The sequence below is a fragment of the Taurulus bubalis genome (genome assembly GCF_910589615.1).
Source record: "Taurulus bubalis genome assembly, chromosome: 11".
NCBI lineage: Eukaryota > Metazoa > Chordata > Actinopteri > Perciformes > Cottidae > Taurulus > Taurulus bubalis.
Genome location: NC_136599.1, coordinates 23,287,175 through 23,306,428, shown reverse-complemented (window position 1 = coordinate 23,306,428; position 19,254 = coordinate 23,287,175). Strand labels below are relative to the sequence as shown.

At 44.7% G+C, this 19,254-nt stretch overlaps 1 protein-coding gene across 1 annotated transcript; it reads left to right on the top strand.

Moving 5' to 3' along the window:
* Positions 1-466: 466 nt before the first annotated feature.
* LOC306743740 (ral GTPase-activating protein subunit beta-like) lies at positions 467-18,596 on the top strand (the record flags this gene model as incomplete). Its single annotated transcript, XM_079226290.1, has 30 exons — positions 467-643; positions 2,155-2,357; positions 2,500-2,666; positions 2,748-2,934; positions 3,175-3,306; positions 3,440-3,618; positions 4,411-4,586; positions 5,305-5,503; positions 7,000-7,201; positions 7,286-7,453; positions 7,600-7,714; positions 7,808-7,955; positions 8,093-8,157; positions 8,271-8,415; positions 9,944-10,065; positions 10,648-10,830; positions 11,028-11,176; positions 11,885-12,076; positions 12,208-12,304; positions 12,481-12,633; positions 13,298-13,507; positions 13,635-13,793; positions 13,914-14,082; positions 14,677-14,799; positions 14,904-15,040; positions 15,134-15,242; positions 15,392-15,470; positions 15,846-15,994; positions 16,407-16,573; positions 17,424-18,596. 30 exons carry the CDS (start codon positions 467-469, stop codon positions 17,577-17,579), a joined length of 4,617 nt encoding a protein of 1,538 aa, XP_079082416.1. The 3' UTR covers positions 17,580-18,596.
* Between the last annotated feature and the right edge of the window lie 658 nt (positions 18,597-19,254).

Genomic DNA, 19,254 nt, shown 5'->3' with positions numbered 1-19,254 from the left:
ATTGCGCCCAAAATGACAATTTGGCTACTATTTGTGTTATGTTGTGTTGAGCTCCGTACTGTTGCAGACGCAGTCCGTTTGAGCTAATCCTGCAGCCTCTCCCTCCACCAACATACACGAGCTAGCCAGCTAAGTAAGATACGCGTGAATCAGTCCGCGTTTACCAAGTTAATGTTATGCTGGTAGTTGGACCTCTTGATAGTCGTCGAGATCGATTATCAAAACGAATATCGCGCTGTGAAATGGTACGTTCCTGTTAGCACGGTTACATGTTGACAGCTTTGGAGAAGTAGGCTAACAACAGAGGTAGACTGTAAAGTAACGTTAGCCTAGACCTAGTTTCCGGTTTTCTCAACTTTTAGTTTCTCCTCCCTTTCGTTGACTTGTGTGCGTGTGTGCGTGTGCGTGTGTGCGCGCGCAGGTGGAGGCAGGGGCCGTGAGTAGAGAGCCAGCAGACGTCGGCAGCATGTATTCCGAGTGGCGCTCGCTGCAGCTGGTGGTGCAGAGTGACCAGGGCCACCTCAGCGTGCTGCACACCTACCCCACGAGCGTGGGCACGGAGGTGGCCAATGCCGTGGTCAAGCCTCTGGGCACGGCGGTGAGCCCCGTCGCCACCGAGAACATCCTCAAGACGGACAAGGAGGTGAGGGGAAAAACACTGTTGTCAATGCGACGTTTGTGTGCCATGTTGACGCCTTCTGGAGAGGCTGTGGGCTTCAATAACTTATTCCCACAAGATGTAGTTAGACAACAGTTGCAAATGCTTCGTGTATGCCACGCTGTTTGATGGTGCTACCAATGTACTAGCTAGGTATCTTTTTTTTTGTGACAAATTGCTTACCATTATATTTGAAAAAAAGAAGCACAATTCAAGTAAAAAAATATGAATTTCAAGATATGTGTCGTTCGGACTGGGTGATATGGTGTAGTCACTGTCTTAAGGTTCGTCTTTGGTAGGTAGGTCATTATGACGTTTGCACACCGAGACTTCTATATCTGTCCTTTAACTTGTTTCCGTATAGCATGCATCTCACCAGGCTGCCGGATGAGTTTGGGGCAAAGACCCATGCTATGTGGGATTTGTGCTTCACACAGGTGGCACACACAGTGGAGCAGGCAGGATTTGTTCTGCCACCGCCATGTTTCACCAAAGAGGGGGAGGGTGATAGTATGTGTATAGACCCAGCTTTTGCCCAGATATATAATACTTGACATTCAAACGAAAGAGTCCAATTTTTTTTATCGCATAAGATCAGCCCCTCCCATCATGCTGTTAAAGTCTATGTAAATGCCTTCAGGCAAACCCAAGTTGGGCTGTCATATGTCTTCTACGCAGGGCTGTCTTTTTGTGGAGCTGCTGCATCATATAAAGGAGTGATTGTCGGAGTGCTACGGAGATAGCTTCTCTTTTTCTCTGCAGGAGGTGTGGGCCTGAAACACAACAGACACCCCCCTCACTTCACATTCCATGTTAATGGCAGTGAGCACAGTTCGGGTTGCTATGAGTGTTTATTTTGTGCATGGATTATGCACAAAAAAACACAATGTAAATGGCTAGTGTCATATCTTAAAGACTCTGAGACACGCCCATTATATGTATTCTGTGATAAAACTATATTGGTCTCTTTAATGGGGAAGTCCAGAGCCCTTCCGTAGGATCAAATGCAGAGAAAAAAAGCTATAAACCAGCTGTCAGTGAAGTGAACCGCACAGCTCGCAGCAAGTCAGACATCCTGTGTCTTTACTGTCGTCTTTGATGCATTTACACTGATGTTCAAATTTAACATTGACTGGAGAATGAGGATCTAGTTTGTGTTGCATCACTTGTCCTTTGAGTAGCCGGTCTGTTTTCTTAATTTATTATTATTTAGCAAGAAACTACATCACATGATTTGAAGAGGTGGCGTGTTGTTATTGCCATCATCATCTTGCTCTAAACCTCCCTTGTTATGAGACCGTAAATCAGATGTGCTCAACTCCTCGTGCTCACTGACAGACGGACATAAAGGAGCCGTAGTATAGCAAAATAATGGCAGAATATGACACGGTTGAAAAAACGTTTCGGGAGCTGTCCTTGTCTCCCTCGTGTGTCTTAAACTAATAACTTGGAACTCATTGAAATTCACGCAACTTGATGAAACGCTGGATTCCCAGGTGAAGTGGACCATGGAGGTGCTGTGCTACGGCCTCACCCTCCCCCTGGAGGGGGACACCGTCAAGCTGTGCGTGGACGTGTACACCGACTGGATGATGGCCCTGGTGTCGCCCAGGGACTCGATGCCTCAGCCCGTGGTCAAGGAGCCCAATATGTACGTCCAGACCATCCTCAAGCATCTCTACAATGTCTTTGTGCCGAGGTACGTCGGGAAGGTTCACGAATGAGCCTCCATCTCCCATTAGCTGTGGTTTTGAAATTTAAATAATACTCTTTGCTTTGTCTCTCCCCCCTGATTTCCTCTTTAACCCTCTCATTTCAAACTCTCATGTCTCCCCCTCCAGGCCTGATCAACATAGTCTAAACCACATCAGGCTTTGCCAGCAGGTTCTGACGGCAGTCCAGAAACTTGCACGAGAGTCCGTGTCCATGGTGAGGGAAACCTGGGAGGTGCTGTTGCTCTTCCTGCTTCGCATCAACGACACATTACTTGCCGCGCCCACGGTCGGAGGTACAATACAGCCCCTCTCTGCAGTATTTACTTAGCCGTGATGGTGATTACTAAAATCAAGAATCGCCTATTATCTTTCAGTCGGGGTGGCTGAGAAACTGGCAGAGAAATTGATGGCGGTGCTGTTTGAGGTGTGGCTGCTTGCATGTGCCCGCTGCTTTCCCACGCCACCTTATTGGAAGACATCGAGGGAGATGCTGGCCAACTGGAGACACCACCCTCCTGTCGTGGAGCAGTGGAGCAGAGTGGCCTGTGCCCTGACCTCCAGGTGAGAACGGCAGCAGCTCGGCTTCATCTTAGTGGTTTAGTTTTGGGGAACTTGTTGAATGCTTTGACTAGAATTTATGATAGTTTGTTTGCCTCACCTGTTTTATTCTTGTATGTGATCAAAACAAGTTGTAAATATCTAAGTGGCTGTAATAACAACCGTACGACAAATGATACAATTAGTGTCCGTATTCTCTGCCGAGAGTCATCTGTACATTCCTGTCTCGCCCCTTCAATCCAGGCTCCTGCGCTTTACCCACGGGCCGTCCTTCCCACCTTTTAAAGTTCCCGATGAAGACGCCAGCCTGATCCCTTTAGAGATGGACCACGACTGTGTGGCCCAGACGTGGTACCGCTTTCTCCACATGCTCAGGTGCACAAACCCTCATTTTTCTTGGGTTCTAACCCGTAAAGGAGATATTTTCTCCCCTTCAAACTAACTCTAATGGACACTGCTTAATCACTCCTTAATCGGTGAATTTGCTTATTTCTCCGTTTGTCTCTAGCAACCCGGTGGACCTGAGCAACCCTACGATAGTGAGCACCACTCCAAAATTCCAGGAGCAGTTTCTTAACTCCAGCGGCTTGCCTCATGAAGTGGTGCTGCATCCCTGTTTGAAACAGCTGCCCCAGATTTTCTTCAGGGCCATGAGGGGCATCAGTTGCTTAGTCGATGCCTTCCTGGGTAAGCATGAAAAAAAGAATAGCTCAGTTACGATGACCAAGCTATTGCCAAGACGTGCACTGAAAGTCATTTAAGCGATTGACAGCCATTCCAAGCATTCGTTTCTTGTAACCAGTTGTTATTCCGGGGCGGTACTCCTCAGTTAGGATCAGGATGGATGATGTCAGTCAATAACATTTGTTGAAACATTTGAATAGAAACATGCTGGTGTGATTTCTCCCTCTACACTATAGGTGTCTCTGTTGAAAAGAGAGACGTACGGGAGAGGGTGTTCTCTTTTTGCCCAGTGCTGCTCTCTCATGGTACAGACATCTGCTGATGCATCGTGTCATGCAAAGGCCGGATTATGGAGGGCTGTACTCATTGGTGGTGATGATACCATCCACTGAGTTTAGTCTTGCTGTAGCAAAAATAATCCCCTTCCAGACATTCCAATTAACCTACAACATCATCAAGGAGGGGTCTCTCTGCGGGCGCCAAAAGTCAATCAAGATGGATGGATGTCAATTACTGCTGATTCATATCTAACATTGTCTTGCATGTCTTTGAATGACTCCCGTCGATGATCACGTCACAGACTCTTTTCTCTCACATAACATTCAAAATGGGGGTGGGGGGGATTTCTTCAAATGATTCAATTTAACATAACAAGTTCTGTCCTCTTGAAAAGTTGGGGGATGGAGATTTATAAAAAAAAAATCTTGTTTGCTGATCAGAAATCGTTGTCCTCTCTCTTAAGGCGCTAACTTTAGCCCCCCCCCCCCCCTGCTCATTTTACCTTCCTGTCGACAGGTATATCCCGTCCCAGAGCAGACAGTGCTCCGCCCACCCCGGTCAACAGGATGAGCATGTCTCCGCCCCCCTCCATCACCAACACCACGCCCCCACACAGCCGCAAGCAACGGCACACGGTGGTCAACAAGACCACAAGCAAGAGTTCAACTGTAAGTTCAAGCAAGTGTAGTCAAGTAAATAATAAGTGCAGAGTTAGAACAAGTTTAGATCTCTACTTTTATGTGTTTGGGTTGTATGTCGGTCTATCTGGTCCATCCGGACTCCAGAATGAACAGACTATACTTTGGTGGTCCCATTCTTGCGATATCTGAGGACCGCCTTGAGCGGATTACTTTCAAATTTGGCCAAAACGTGTATTCGTGTTTGGCCATGACTCAAGAATTCATATGGTTAGTTATGAAAGTTTCACACCAATGTCTAATAGGATAGAATGTTAAAGTGATGGCATTTTGGAGGGGGGGGGATCGGCAAGGCCTTAGGTTATAGCAGTAACGGCAGTGGCGATTAGCGCATACAAAAAGAGACTGGCATGCACGCACCACGGTAACGGCTATGTAAACACAGCAAAGCTCGGATTACAACAGTCGCAGAAGGAAGAATAACTTAATTCTGTGCTCAGGTAGACATTACACTGTGTGTGTGTATATGTGTGTGTGTATATATATATATATTTTCACATAGCAAATAGGTGTTTGCTCCATTATTAACTTAATGCTCTGAGTTTTTCATGTTTTAATGTAAGAAAATAAATATTTTACCTAATATCTTCTGCGTGTCATCTGTTGGTTCCCCAAATCATGTTGTCGGCAGCCTAATCAGATATCCCTCCTCACCCTGCAGGGCAGCGGTAATCAACCAACCAAAGCATCTCAGCAGCAGCAACAACAACAGCAGCAACAGCAACAAACTTCCTCCTCCCCGACCCTGCTGTCCAGTCCCAATCAGAGCAGTTGGGAGACTCGGCCCTTGCCAGCCCCAGCGCGGCCGAAGGTCAACAGCATCCTCAATCTGTTCGGCCAGTGGCTTTTCGACGCCGCGCTGGTCCACTGTAAGCTCCACAGCGGCCTCAGCCGGGACCCCAGCATGACCGGTAAGACGTGAGGCGAGGGTTTACAGCGTTTCCTCTTTGTGCATGGGCAGGTGGGTGTTCCGTTGCTGTTTATCAGTATGTCGTTTTTGTGTGGAGTTATCTGTGTTTTTGGTGTCTTATTTTATTACTGTATGTCTTTGGGATAGTCTTTCCCTTTTATTTATTTTTTTCTCCACCATTTTCTCTAAAACTTCTTTGTGCCTTGGTGTGGGTGGAGGGCTTGGTTAGAAGTGGCCTGGTATGAAATTTCCATCTGATTCTAATTCATTTACATCTACCAACTAAGGGCTAGAACTACATAGACTATACTCATAAGCCGTCATACAGCCATTTTATTCACAGCACATACAGTACTTAGTGTTTGAAAATAAATCTGGCTCCTTATTGACTCTCCATTTATTTTTCTCTTTTTGGTGTAGTGTCCTGCATGTGTCTACCATGTCTTATTAATGTTAAAGAGTTGTAATAGGTCAAAAGTCATGTATTGAGGAGAACGCGAAAAGAAAAAAAACCCAATTCATGCCTCTTATGAATTGATCCCAAAATATTGGCTCTGCTTTGATTTTGTGTCTCTCCACTATTTCTGTTATCTTGCAGCCTCTTTTATCCAAATTCTCCTTTCTTATAAATCTTGTAAGTAGGAACGGCAGCTTGTTTTCCCTCACTTGATTTGCGTTTCTTGACAAATATTACCCGCTTTTTTTTTTTTTTGTTGAGTTTCCTCATGATCATCATCATTATCGCCACTGTTTTTCTGTTCCCACTGCCTGTCATACATACAAGTCCACCAGCGTTTTGCTCTCAGCGTTTCCAAGGTGATGGAATGGGTTTCACCAACTGACCACTTGTCTCGATCATAACGTTGCCAGTTTGTGACGACGCCACCCTGTTTTTCAGTTCTCATTTTTTTTTTTTCTTTCGGGTCACACTAACCCTTATCATTTCGGACCCCTCAAGTTCAGCATTAATGTTTGGTTTCCTATGATTTTCCTTTTGTATTGTCGGTTCACTTGAGTTTTGATTTTATTGGTTTGGTGCCTCAATGCATGAAGTGGATGTTCTGGACCTTGAGTGACTGTCATATAAGTGCAACAGGGAGGAAGCTGACCCAGGGATTTTGCCTCGTGGTCTTGCGGCTGAAAACATTTTTATCGCCAGCGCTCCAAAGTAAAAGTACTAGTAATAGGTTGGACTTTGACGGCAAGCTCTTTGTGTCAGAGTTCCCTTTTGAATGCTTTTCTTTTGTATGAAGTGAGTGTGTGTTGAAGTTTTTTTTCCTCTTGTTGTGATAGTGATTAAGTGTCTGCTTTATGTTGCTTCCCCCTCCCACCCCCCGTCTAATTTAAGCTATGTTTCCTTCAAAACATGTTTTTTTGTGATTTACATATAGTAGCTACATGTCTTTGTTTGCCTGTTTCTCATACATGCATGTATACTGGTGACCATGTTACAACTCAGGGTCCCTTTCATTCTCTGTGTCTTTGCACTCTCCGCAGCGATAGCCACCCAAGTAGGTCTGGAGCTGAGGAGGAAGGGCTCCCAAATGTCCACCGACTCCATGGTGTCCAACCCCATGTTCGACGCCAACGAGTTCCCGGAGAGCTACGAGGCGGGACGGGCCGAGGCCTGCGGGACTCTCTGCCGCATCTTCTGTAGCAAGAAAACCGGGGAGGATATTCTGCCTGTTTACCTGTCCAGGTAAGACAAATTCTGGCCCAATCTAACATCTGCCTAACTGTGAGCAGGAGGATTTTGAACTGTTCCTCTTTTCTCGTTCTGCAGGTTCTACATGGTCCTGATTCAGGGTCTCCAGATCTCTGATTTTATCTGTCGGCCAGTTCTGGCTTCGATCATTCTCAACTCTTCCTCTCTCTTCTGCACTGACCTGAAGGGCATCAATGTGGTGGTGCCCTACTTCATAGCTGCGCTGGAGACTATCGTACCAGACAGGTCAGACTGGTTTTGGGTTGGTTCCTGTGTAATTGGCCTCTTTTGTTTACTGTGGATAACTTTCTCAGACCATTATAATTTCTCAGAGGTTTTGAGAATGTCGTCTTAAGTTCCTTTAAGTCTGTGTGATTTGTCTGACTCAACAGGGAGCTGTCCAAATTCAAGATTTATGTAAATCCTACCGACCTGAGGCGAGCCTCGATCAACATCCTACTCGCCATGCTGCCACTGCCGCACCATTTTGGCAACATCAAATCAGAGGTTTGATTTTATTTAAAAACATTCTCCGCACCGTAAGTCCACTTGAAGATACAAAGGCTTGGTTCTTTACCGTGTTGACGTTGCGCTCTTTAGGTTCTGTTGGAAGGAAAGTTCAACGAGGAGGATGGATGGCCTCATGACCAGCCCGTGTCGTTCCTGTCCCTGAGGCTACGTCTCGTTAATGTCCTCATCGGAGCACTTCAGACTGAGACCGACCCCACCAACACACAGCTCATTCTGGGTATCTACTGACTTGTTTATTTTACCTCTCCCGATTGTTTACGCAGCATTTTACCAGCTTGAGACTCGTTTTTGGACTGTATTCAATCTGTATTATTCCATGCATCGTATAATTATTTGCTGCCCCTCCCCTCTCAGGTGCGATGCTAAATATTGTTCAAGACTCGGCGCTGCTGGAGTCCATAGGTGCACAGACCGAAACAGTAAGTCTCAGATCCCGGCCGCTATCTACTTATTATGAACGATTAACACGTTGCATGGAAGAAGCAGTGTGACAAACTGGACATACATTTATTTATTTTTTGTGTGGTGGTAGGGGAGCATAGACGGGAGCCACATGACCGTGAGGAGTCAGAGTCACAGCCGCACCAACAGCGGCATTAGTTTCACCAGCGGGGGCAGCACGGAGGCCACCAGCCCGGACTCTGAGCGTCCCTCCCAGGCCCTGCTTCGAGACTACGGTAAGACGCACGGCTGCTCCACGTAAACTGGTTTTCTCGAGCTGGCTGAAAGTTACACATTGGTGCCAGCTTCGGTCAGGGCCTGCATACCTCCAGCTCGCTACAACATTACGTCATGTGATCAGTGCCTACTTGCTGATCAAAACATGTAACTTGTTGAATTAACACATTTGTTCTTCATAGCTAACGTGGTTAAAGTGGTATGCAGAGTTAAGAAGCGTTGGGTAAAATGCCTTTGTGGGTGATGCCGACGTTATTTGCTGTGATGCTGTGCTGTTGTGAAGTTTGGAGCGCCTGCTGATTGCCCTTTTTCTTTCTCTAATTGACTGGTTGACTCATCAAAAGCATTTAAAAGATTATTGTCTTTTCCTCGGTAGGGCTGAGCGATGTTTGGCTAAATTATTATGTTGGACTTTTTATTGAAAAAAAATAAATAAAAAGAAGAAAGAAAATGTGATAACATATAATGGCCGCTCTCCTCTACTTTTGCCTAAAAGTTGACAGCTTCTTTACTCTAACACTGTGCTGCTTATGGGTGACTTTGTCCAGCAGGAAATGGGAGCGTATGGGGTGGTGTTCTTGGTTACAATGCGTAATGAGGCTCGGTACTGGACAGGAAAAACAAGACTTGAGAGTGGGGCAGGGATCTGAAGACGGTTATTACATAACTCGGCATGCTCATCATGAAAAAGAAAATAAGTTGGAGTCAGAGCGACATCTACATACTGAGCATAACACGTCAAACATCCTCTGGTTCTTCCGATGGTAGAAACTCAGAAAGGTCGTCAGATGGTCGGCTTGAGGAAGAAATGAACAACAATGACGGTTTTGAGACATGGGGCTGAAATGAAAGGCTCTGTTACTTCCACTAGTTAATATATATTTTATTTTATGAAACTACTCGGGCAACTTTACATTGTTGTTCAAAACAATTAATTTAAAAAAAATGTTTCAAGCCCTGCAATTTGTAGGTAAACAAAAAAAATGTCCACTGTTGAATGAGAACAATCAATGTACGTCCATATTTAGAGTGCTTGTTATTGACACTGACATACTCAGATTGTTATTATAGTTGTCTGACAACATTATTGAAAGGAGCCTACATAGAAATATAACATTAATTATTCCACTTTTTGTGGAGGTACATTGATTGCGAGGAGTTGCCCAATACCTCTATATAGAAAATTGTTGTCCCCGTTGGTCAGATTGGCTTAGTTATTATTATATTTGGACATGCTTGCTGACGACATCAGACGTGGAGTTTTCTTTTCTTTCAAAGTCAGAACTTGATCGCTCAGCCCTTCCCCTCAGCAGGACGCCCACCATCTATATTCCAGTCTACACTGTGTGCTGTACTGATTTCAAACTCTTATCTAATGCATGTTTTCAATGTCTAATATCGGGGCTTGCAGGATATTTCCTGCATGTTTCCCCCTTGATACCTCCGCTGCATTGCCTAAATTCTGCTTTGCTTCACTCTCTTCGGTGTTTTGGTATTTCGGGGTGTTTTATGGTCTAGCTCTTCCAGATACGGCGGCGGGCCTGCTGGTGCGCAGCATCCACCTGGTCACTCAGAGGCTCAACTCCCAGTGGAGGCAAGACATGAGCATCTCACTGGCTGCCCTGGAGCTGCTGGCTGGGCTTGCCAAGGTAAAGGTACAACGTCCGAACGCTTCCCCACAGAGTGTAACTCAGTGTGGCAGTTATAATCGTCACTAGTCTGGTCCCAGTTAATTAATTCACGTCCAAAATAACATGGTCGATGGTGCTTTAAGGTGGTTCAAGTAAACTTCTAAGTCAGAAAGTTCATCTCAAAGGGAGTTGCCATCAAACTGTCAACACAGTACCACAAAGTATCAGAATGAGAGAAGTTTCTGGATATGGCCTGCAATTTATCTGCCTGCTGCTCCCCTTAGTTTAGTAATAGTAGAGTTTGTAAAATAGACAGTAATTGGCTATGAAATGTAAATATATGGCCCTGGATGTGACATAAATAAAGAGTGCAGAGGGGCCAAGGGAACATTGATGGTATTTGTATTGACATGAATACTAGTTCTAACAATACTGTCACTTCTATTTAAAATCACAAATATTAAAATGTGCCGTGTTTGAGTAAACCAAGAACACGCATACCAAAGACCAGGCTTTTTTTTCTTCTCACAAATGCATGAAATGAAGAACTTTGTAGCTTATGTAATACTCTCTGTACTTTTTTGTATATGTCCTCATCAGGTAAAAGTGGGAGTGGACTCCGCAGACCGTAAACGTGCCGTCAGCTCGATATGCGGGTACATCGTGTACCAGTGTAGCCGCCCAGCTCCCCTTCAGTCCCGAGACCTCCACTCCATGATTGTAGCCGCCTTCCAGTTTCTGTGTGTGTGGCTCACAGAGCACCCCGACATGCTGGATGAGAAGGTACGTTCTAAAAGACCAATGCAAATATCCCCTCAGATATGTTGCTTGTTTAGAGAGGGATGGATTTTGTTTGCATGGGGGTACATTTCAACTGGATACCTTGCCACTTCTAAGTTGCCGCCTCCATGTATGTGGGAGGAAAAACTTTCACTCCCGCTCTGAAGATTCGGCCCCCCTTTTTTTTTTTTCTGGAACAGGATTGTTTGGTGGAGGTGTTGGAGATCGTGGAGCTGGGAATCTCTGGCAGCAAGTCCCGACAGGAACTGGAGGTGCGACACAAAGGGGAGAAGGAGCACAACCCAGCTTCAATGAGGGTGAAGGACGCTGCCGAGGCCACTTTGTCCTGGTGAGATTCCTCTCAGTTTCTACAGTATGGATCCAAAAACCACAGTTTGTTAATATAGTTAATGGCACTTTTGGCATGTCAATCCGCACATGTAGTGGAAACGGTTAGTGTGCTCTTTTATGTATCTTATTTAAACAACCTGTGCTCTCACGTACTTGTCCTGGGTCGTCTTTTGGGGAGGGAAACATTTACATGTCATATTAGTCTGTGGTCTGTGAGTGGCTTCTCCTTCTACACAGACAAATACCAAACTGCCTTCCTTGTATATTCAAACGCTGGCTTTCTAGCCGTGACGGCTCCTCCTTATCTACAAGCATAGACGCTGATCTTGATCGACACCGAGGCTGTTGACGAGCTGGCAAACAAATATCCATTGTTGGAAAAGTCAGAAATCAGAACCGCACCCATAAATGAAGAAAAAACGTAGCACAGTCGAATCATTGCAATCATAAAAACATAGCTGCAAGTTTCATTTCTGGATGTATCACTAAATAAACACTTTCTTCTTTTCAACAATAAGATGTTATTCCAAAGAAATTACTCCAAAAAGAATTCGGTAACTTTGTATTTTGTATGTTTTCATGGTTGTCTTAAATTATGCCTTTTTTGTTCTACTTGTTTCCTGCTGACCTAGTTTCCCCAGCTCTTCTGCACACAGCAGTAAAACGTGCAGTGCCTCCTGACCTAGTTTTCTTCGGTGTTCCCCAGTATCATGCAGGTGTTGGGGGCCTTCCCGTCCCCGAGCGGAACCGCCTCCACCTGCAGTCTGCTGAATGAAGACACCCTGATCCGCTACGCCCGACTCAGCGCCACAGGAGCCAGCAACTTCCGCTACTTCGTCCTGGACAACTCGGTCATCCTCGCCATGCTGGAGCAACCTCTCGGCAACGAGCAGAGTCAGTAGCTTTTCATCCGCCCTTTGGGGGCGTAATACCAGTTTACTGAATGCACGAGCAGCGACCGTCTCGCCTGTCGTGTTCCAAGCGCTGGTTAAGTAAAATGCCGTCTGTGTTTCTCCATAAAGACCCCAGTCCATCAGTGACGGTTTTGATCCGAGGGACGGCCGGCAGACACGCCTGGACCATGCAGCTCTTCCACCAACCCAGAGGAGCTCGGGCCAATCAGAGGGTGAGATCACACTGTGGTTCACTGCGCCACGGGGGAACCCCCTCCCCAATGCGAAACCGACGACACTTTATGAATACTACGTTTTTGCTTTTGTCAAAACTGCCACGTCTGTTTTGCTGATGACACCTGTGTGTGTGTGTGTGTGTGTGTGTGTGTGTGCGTGCCTTCTACAGCAGGTGTTTGTTCCCGAGGGCCGTCCGACACCCAACAATGGCGTGGGTATCAAGTACAGCGTCAAGCAGAGGCCCTTTCCCGAAGAGGTGGATAAGATACCGCTCGTCAAAGCTGACGTCAGTATTCCTGACTTGGATGACATCGTCAGTAAAGAGGTGAGATTTGCTTCCCGTCATTGGTCTCGTGTCCCCGCTATGACTAATAATTGAATTATTCTACTTCGGGCACAAGCTGAAACAAGATTGCTGTCATGGCCGAACTAGAGCCGGCAGTAAATGAGTCGCTCATACTGTTTGTCATCGTACAACATTCAGGTGGGTTGTATGGGCTGGCCGGAGGATTCCAAAGCGACAAGTACAGTGAAAAGTTATTTCCCACAAGTGAGTTGTTGGACAGATGAAATTCCACTTGGGTGTCTTTTGGAATATCGGGTCGAATCATCTGGTTTGGTGGAAATCCTACGAGGATCTCGGACGGTGTGCAGTTTCTCAATCCAGTACAATACCCGTGCAATAATTTCTAGCCCATGGTCTGAAAAATGACCACAGAGTTGAACCAGCGCCTCTCTGACAAAGTGTGAAGAAAGTGAACATTTAAAAACGTCCAATAGGCTGACTTTTTGGAACCGTTGTGCTGGATTGGAATTGTACAGGTTTAGCTAATAATGTGGTGACCAGCAATCAGCTTTGGGAGGTGACTGTGGGACTTTGTGTGGTATTTGTGGGGTCGTGGTGAATTCATACAATCGAGTGCCGTTCATCAGCCGCAGCCACTTAAAGATGACCCCGTCCTCCTCCTCCTCTTCTTCTTCTTCTTCAGCTGGAACTTCAGCACGACAGGCTTCGTATTCTGATGACCAAGCAGATCGAGTACGAGAACGCCTTGGAGCGGCACAGCGAGGAAATCTGGAAGTCCAAGCCTTACCCCGACCCACAGACGGACTGCAAACCCCCTCCACCCTCGAAGGAGTTCCAGACGGCCCGCCTCTTCCTCTCACACTTCGGCTTTCTGTCTCTGGAGGCGCTTAAGGTTGGGTCAAAATGATTTGTGCGATCACGGCCGATGAGAAATCATCTGGGATCGAAGCGGCAAAAAAAAACTTATATTAAATGATATGCTTAATTTAGAAGCATGTGTATTCATTTATTATTGATAGGAGCCCAACAACAGTCGTCTACCTCCTCATCTGATTGGCCTGGAGTCATCGTTGCCGGGGTTTTTTGATGACATCAGCTACCTGGACCTGCTTCCCTGCCGACCCTTCGACACCGTCTTTGTTTTCTATGTGAGGGCTGGACAGAAAAGCAGCCCCGAGGTGAGGGAGTTCTCAACAGATTTACCCTGTATTTAATTAGAAGTGCAATGAAATGGCTTGAATTGACCTTGAAAACGTACAGATGTTTAGACCTCAATATGTTTATTTCGCTGTGATCAGATCCTGAGGAATGTGGAGTCATCGTCCAGCGTCCAACCCCACTTTCTGGAGTTCCTGCTGTCTTTGGGCTGGCCTGTGGACGTGGGACGCCACCCTGGGTGGACGGGACACCTGGACACCAGCTGGTCCCTCAACTCCTGCTCTGACGACAATGAAATACAGCAAACCGGTAAATTCTAAGCTAACTACTGCATTATCTGTGAGGAAGACCATCGGGAGGACGCACGTCATGGCATCTGTTATTTATCTGCATGTGATAATTAAGGCCCACGCCTTTCTTATCAGTGTCAGCCAAAGGAATATGACGTAAAGAAGTAAGAACAAATCTAATAGCGCTCTAATTGAAAAATGTAAATAGACCAAGTGTTGGTGACTGGCTTAAACAACTGCCTGTATGATCCGTTGAAAAAAACAAGCTATTTAGAAGGGCGGAAAAATAAACTATTTAGAAAAAGTATGAGGTCCTTTTTATTTATTATCTTGAACATATGGAGATGATTGACAGGAGGGATGCCTTGCATACCTTTGCTTTATGTTGACTATGGTGGCATAAAAGTGGACATAGGTGATTTACTAACCATAAACATTTTTTTTCATGTATATATTTCAATATTATTTATTTATTATACATTTAAATAAAAAAAATTTAAAAATCCTTTTTTTTTTAAAAATTGGTCTTGTCTATGTTTCTATACCAATATTGTTTCTTGAAAATCTAACAAATAAATAAAAAAGTAAATGTTTTATTTTTTTCCTGCCGTAGAGGACGCAGCCACTCCTGAGGACACAGGAGGCTCCGTGTTCAACGGGGAGAAGAAAGTTTTGTACTACGCCGACGCTCTGACGGAGATCGCCTTCGTCGTTCCATCGTTAACAGAACATTCTGGTCAGTATCCACTACGTTGAGTGGGAATCCATAGATTCTGCATACGACAAATGCACCCGGTGAGTGTTCTGTGTTGACAAAAGCTGTTGCTTGTTGCTTCCCAGAGGAGTCATCGGTGCACAGTGACTCCACAGTGGAGGCAGACCCCAACGCAGACCTCATGCCCGGTCCACTCAGACAACCCAATCTCACCCTGGAGCTGTTCCCCAACCACTCTGAAAACCTGGAGTCTGCCAAAAAGGTAACGTTTTGGCTCACGTCCGTGTATCTGAAGAGTACGCTGACGGCGCTGATTAGGACTTCTCATTGTTCTGTTTGTGTTGTGTTTCTGCAGCTGAGTCCTTTGGTGAAGACAAAGAGGTCGTCGACTGGGAAGTCTTTCCCACCTCTGGGTCCTGAGACCAAGGTGTTTGTGGTCTGGGTGGAGCGCTTTGACGATATCGGTAGGCACACACTTCATTCCATCTTTTTTTCTAGCGCTTTATCTCGTGCTGTCAGTGAGTTACTCCACACACAACTGTTTGTTCAAAAAGTACTCTGTAGCCTTTTTAAAAGGTAGCTGTAAAATAATGTATGCTTTTATTGTTTTCAGAGAACTTCCCCTTGTCTGATCTCTTGGCGGAAACCAGCACGGGCTTGGAAGCCAGCATGAGCAACAGCACTTCCTGCAGGTATTCAGAAGTTTACTCTCAAAGCAAAAAATGTCAAAACTGATTTCAAATGGCTTGTATTTACCCAAATTAACAATGCCATGTCGTCTGGAGGGTGTGCGATCTGATAACATGACAACAGTTCATTTAATTAGTGGGCTGTTTTCTGTGCGGCCGGGGAGTCCTTCAAAAGAAAATGGAAGCTTGGCATTTTTGAAGATAAATTAAGTTTTTTTCCGTACTTCCAAAGCATATAAAGAAGCTGATTTATTGTGTTTTGTATGTGCGCCCCTGTTTGTCAAAAAGGATTCTATTACATAGTAATTTGTTGTAGTTTGTTGCAAATCAACCTCCATCATTGCCCTCCGTGTTTTTCCTGAATTGTTCCCGCTGCAGGTCAGGGCTACTAGAGAAGGACGTGCCTCTGATCTTCATCCACCCCCTGAAGACGGGGCTCTTCAGGATCCGGCTGCATGGAGCCATGGGCAAATTTGGCATGGTGATTCCCCTGGTGGACGGCATGGTGGTCAGCCGCAGAGCACTAGGTAATGGCTCCTATGGCTCTCTCTTTATTCATCCCTACCAGGTCACTGTTTAGCTGTACCAGAAAATACATTTTTGCGAGTATTTCTCTCTCCTCTGCTGGCGTGTAACTTAATAAAAAGCGCTCAATGCATGCAATACCACTCTTGGACAACAGGTGTCATAGTTGCAAGCTGTTTACATTTCGACTTTCAAAATCATAAATGAACAAGAGTAAATACATAAAATATAAATATATATTTATCTTTGCTCCTTTGTCAAAGCAGTCAGTAGAATGTTAGAATGTCTTTTCCCTTATTTGGCGCTCGTCAGCTATGAAAGGATTCATCCACGGCACTTTTTTTTTGTCTTAAACAAAAAGAATCTTGTGACCGCCTTGGCCTGACGCGCTTGTGTTTGTGTCTCCGTCCTCAGGGTTTCTCGTGCGCCAAACGGTCATCAACGTGTGCCGACGGAAGCGCCTGGAAAGTGACTTGTACAACCCGCCTCACGTGAGGCGGAAGCAGAAAATAACAGAGATGGTCCAGCGCTACCGCAACAAGCAACTGGAGCCCGAGTTTTACACCTCGCTCTTCCACGAGGTGGGGGAGGGGAAGCTGCACCTTTAACCCTTTCTCTCCCCCCGCCCTGTCCTAACACTGGCTCACAAAACAGACACACTCGTCCTATACTCATACACCATTTACAACTGTGCACACACACATACACACACACACAGAATCTTTATATTTATACTGTACTGTTTTGTTATTTATATGAATACATATATCAACACTGTCTGCCTTTGACTCCGAGAGCAAAGTGTCAAAAACCACGCCAAGGTGGAATGCGCTGCATTTCTGTGTCGCAGCCACTCGCTGAAGTTTTCAGTGGCCGAAGTTCAGCAGTGACTCTCTTCATTTAAGGTTCACGCTTCGTGGCAAAAAAAAAAAGAGTTCCTGCTTGTCATTAACTGCAATACAATAGTTACACTGTTGGCCTTTCTGAAATTGTAAAAAGCTTGTCCTTTTAAGCCCCTGTGACACGAGTGGATGGCTTGGTAATACAAAGGTTGTGTCCTAAATCCAGATCTGCATATCTGTATATCTGTTTTTGTTTGAACCAAGCAAATTTTCAGGGGCGGATTTTTGCCAGAAAGATAAACACGCAAGCGTTATAGAAAGAAAGAAGAAGAAAAATAAGTTTTGTAATATACACAGCTGCTGCAAGCGGCTGGAAGAAAACAAAGAAACGTCTGAGAGCATTAACCCTGTTTTTACAAAGATACTCGTCATCCACTGCAAAAGTCTTCCTTCCACTCTTGTGCGAAACACACACACACACACACACACACACACACACACACACACACACACACACACACACACACACACACACACTTGGCCATCGCAGCAGCTGATTGAGTGCTTTCTATATATTTTTATTTTCCAGATGGTTTCTGGGACTCCTACGTTGTTTTACTGTACGCGGGGGGAGTCATTTTTGGAACCTGCACTCGGCTCCTTTGCCAGTCTGCAAGTCGTCCCATCTCAACTGTGTGTGTGTGTGTGTCGCCAGTCAAATCATTTACACTACAAGGTGTCATAGTGACCCCTAAAAAATAAAAAAAATACACAGCATTTAAAGTTCCGAGAATTTCCTCGAGACATAACTCAAACTGTTTTTACTCTTTAACGCTTGGTAACATTTTAGTTTACTGATAATGAGTCGCCACAGAGCTCCTGCAGTTTGCACTTGACGTTTGCGGGGCTGATAGGAAGTGACCGCAAAAAAACATTTTTAGGTTTGAAAGAGAATATTTAACTTTCGGATAACAAATTCAACATGCGCTTTTTTGTCTCACTTTTGTTCACTCACTGTACATCCGGTTTTCATTTTGCACCTGTAACAATGTGAATTTATTTATCACAGCGGACGAAAACAGGGCAAACACCTCTAGTTGGTTTCTTTGTTATATTGGAGAAGTCTTAATGCACTGAGCACGTTTTTCTGTTCATTTTCTATTCCCTTTGGTTCATCTCTTTTTGTACTGTGGTGCAGCCCCCCGCCCCCCTTCTGAAGGACGACTTTTTTTTTCGCGGACTATGAATGAAAGAAGAGGCACCGTGGATTTTTTTTTTTAACCTATCATGTCTAATAGCGACTCACTTTTTATGACAGTGCTTTGTGCACGTGCCTTTTTTTAATTTTTTTTTTGAGAAGGAAAAATAATATACATTGAATATGCTTAAAAAAAACTACATACAATCAGTCATACATTGTATCCTATGTTACTCCTCTGATGTTTGATCATATTTAAAGATTTGCCATGTACAGAAGTGGAGGATGATATGTAAATATATGATAGTGTAAGGCATTTACAAGTTGTCTGTTGCATTCCTCATCCGTGAGATAGCGAGAAAAGGTGTGCGTGTGTATGCAAGCAATTATGTGTGGGAGCATTACAATGGGTATTGAATGTAACATGCATCAATTAAAATTATTATTGACATTTTAATCCTCTCCCATTTCTGATGTTTGACTTTTTGTTCACATGATTGATCTCAGTTACTTTTTATGAATTAGGGCCCGAATAACGCTTGAATAATAAATAAAAAAAACTTTAAAAAGTAAACGTTTTCACTTATTCTATTATGAATGTTTGCGGCAAGTGCAGAATGTGGTGTGAGCGAGAGAGAGAGAGAGTGTGTGTGTGTGTGTGTGTGTGTGTGTGTGTGTGTGTGTGTGTGTGTGTGTGTGTGTGTGTGTGTGTGTGAGAGAGAGAGAGAGAGAGAGAGAGAGAGAGTGTGCAAGCAGGTATACAAAGTCAGATATTAACTTTAATTTTTTTTTTACTAAATTCTGAAGTATTTGTACTCTGTTTACCTTACCTACACGTCTTTGATGTAGCAGCAATATACCAGTCATAGCGTGTTCACATTGTACCCAGTCTGTTTATTATATGCACCAACCGTTTTACACAAAACTGGTTTGAATAAAAAAACTATCGTTTGAATTGTTATTAAAAGTGCACCTAAAAAAACATCGTCCATGATCGAGACGACATATAATCATTTTCGGATTTCCGAGGACATAAATGACATGCAACAGTCGCACGAGACCAGAAGCCCTGAAACGCATCAAATGGGCACGAGACACGAATGAGCCCGCGAAAAAAAAAATATTGGCGTATTGCAGTCAAAATTAGCAACTCGGTGCTACTATGACAAATTACAAATGAAAGTGGTTTATTTATATTTTTAGACGTGACCTCGGACCGAAG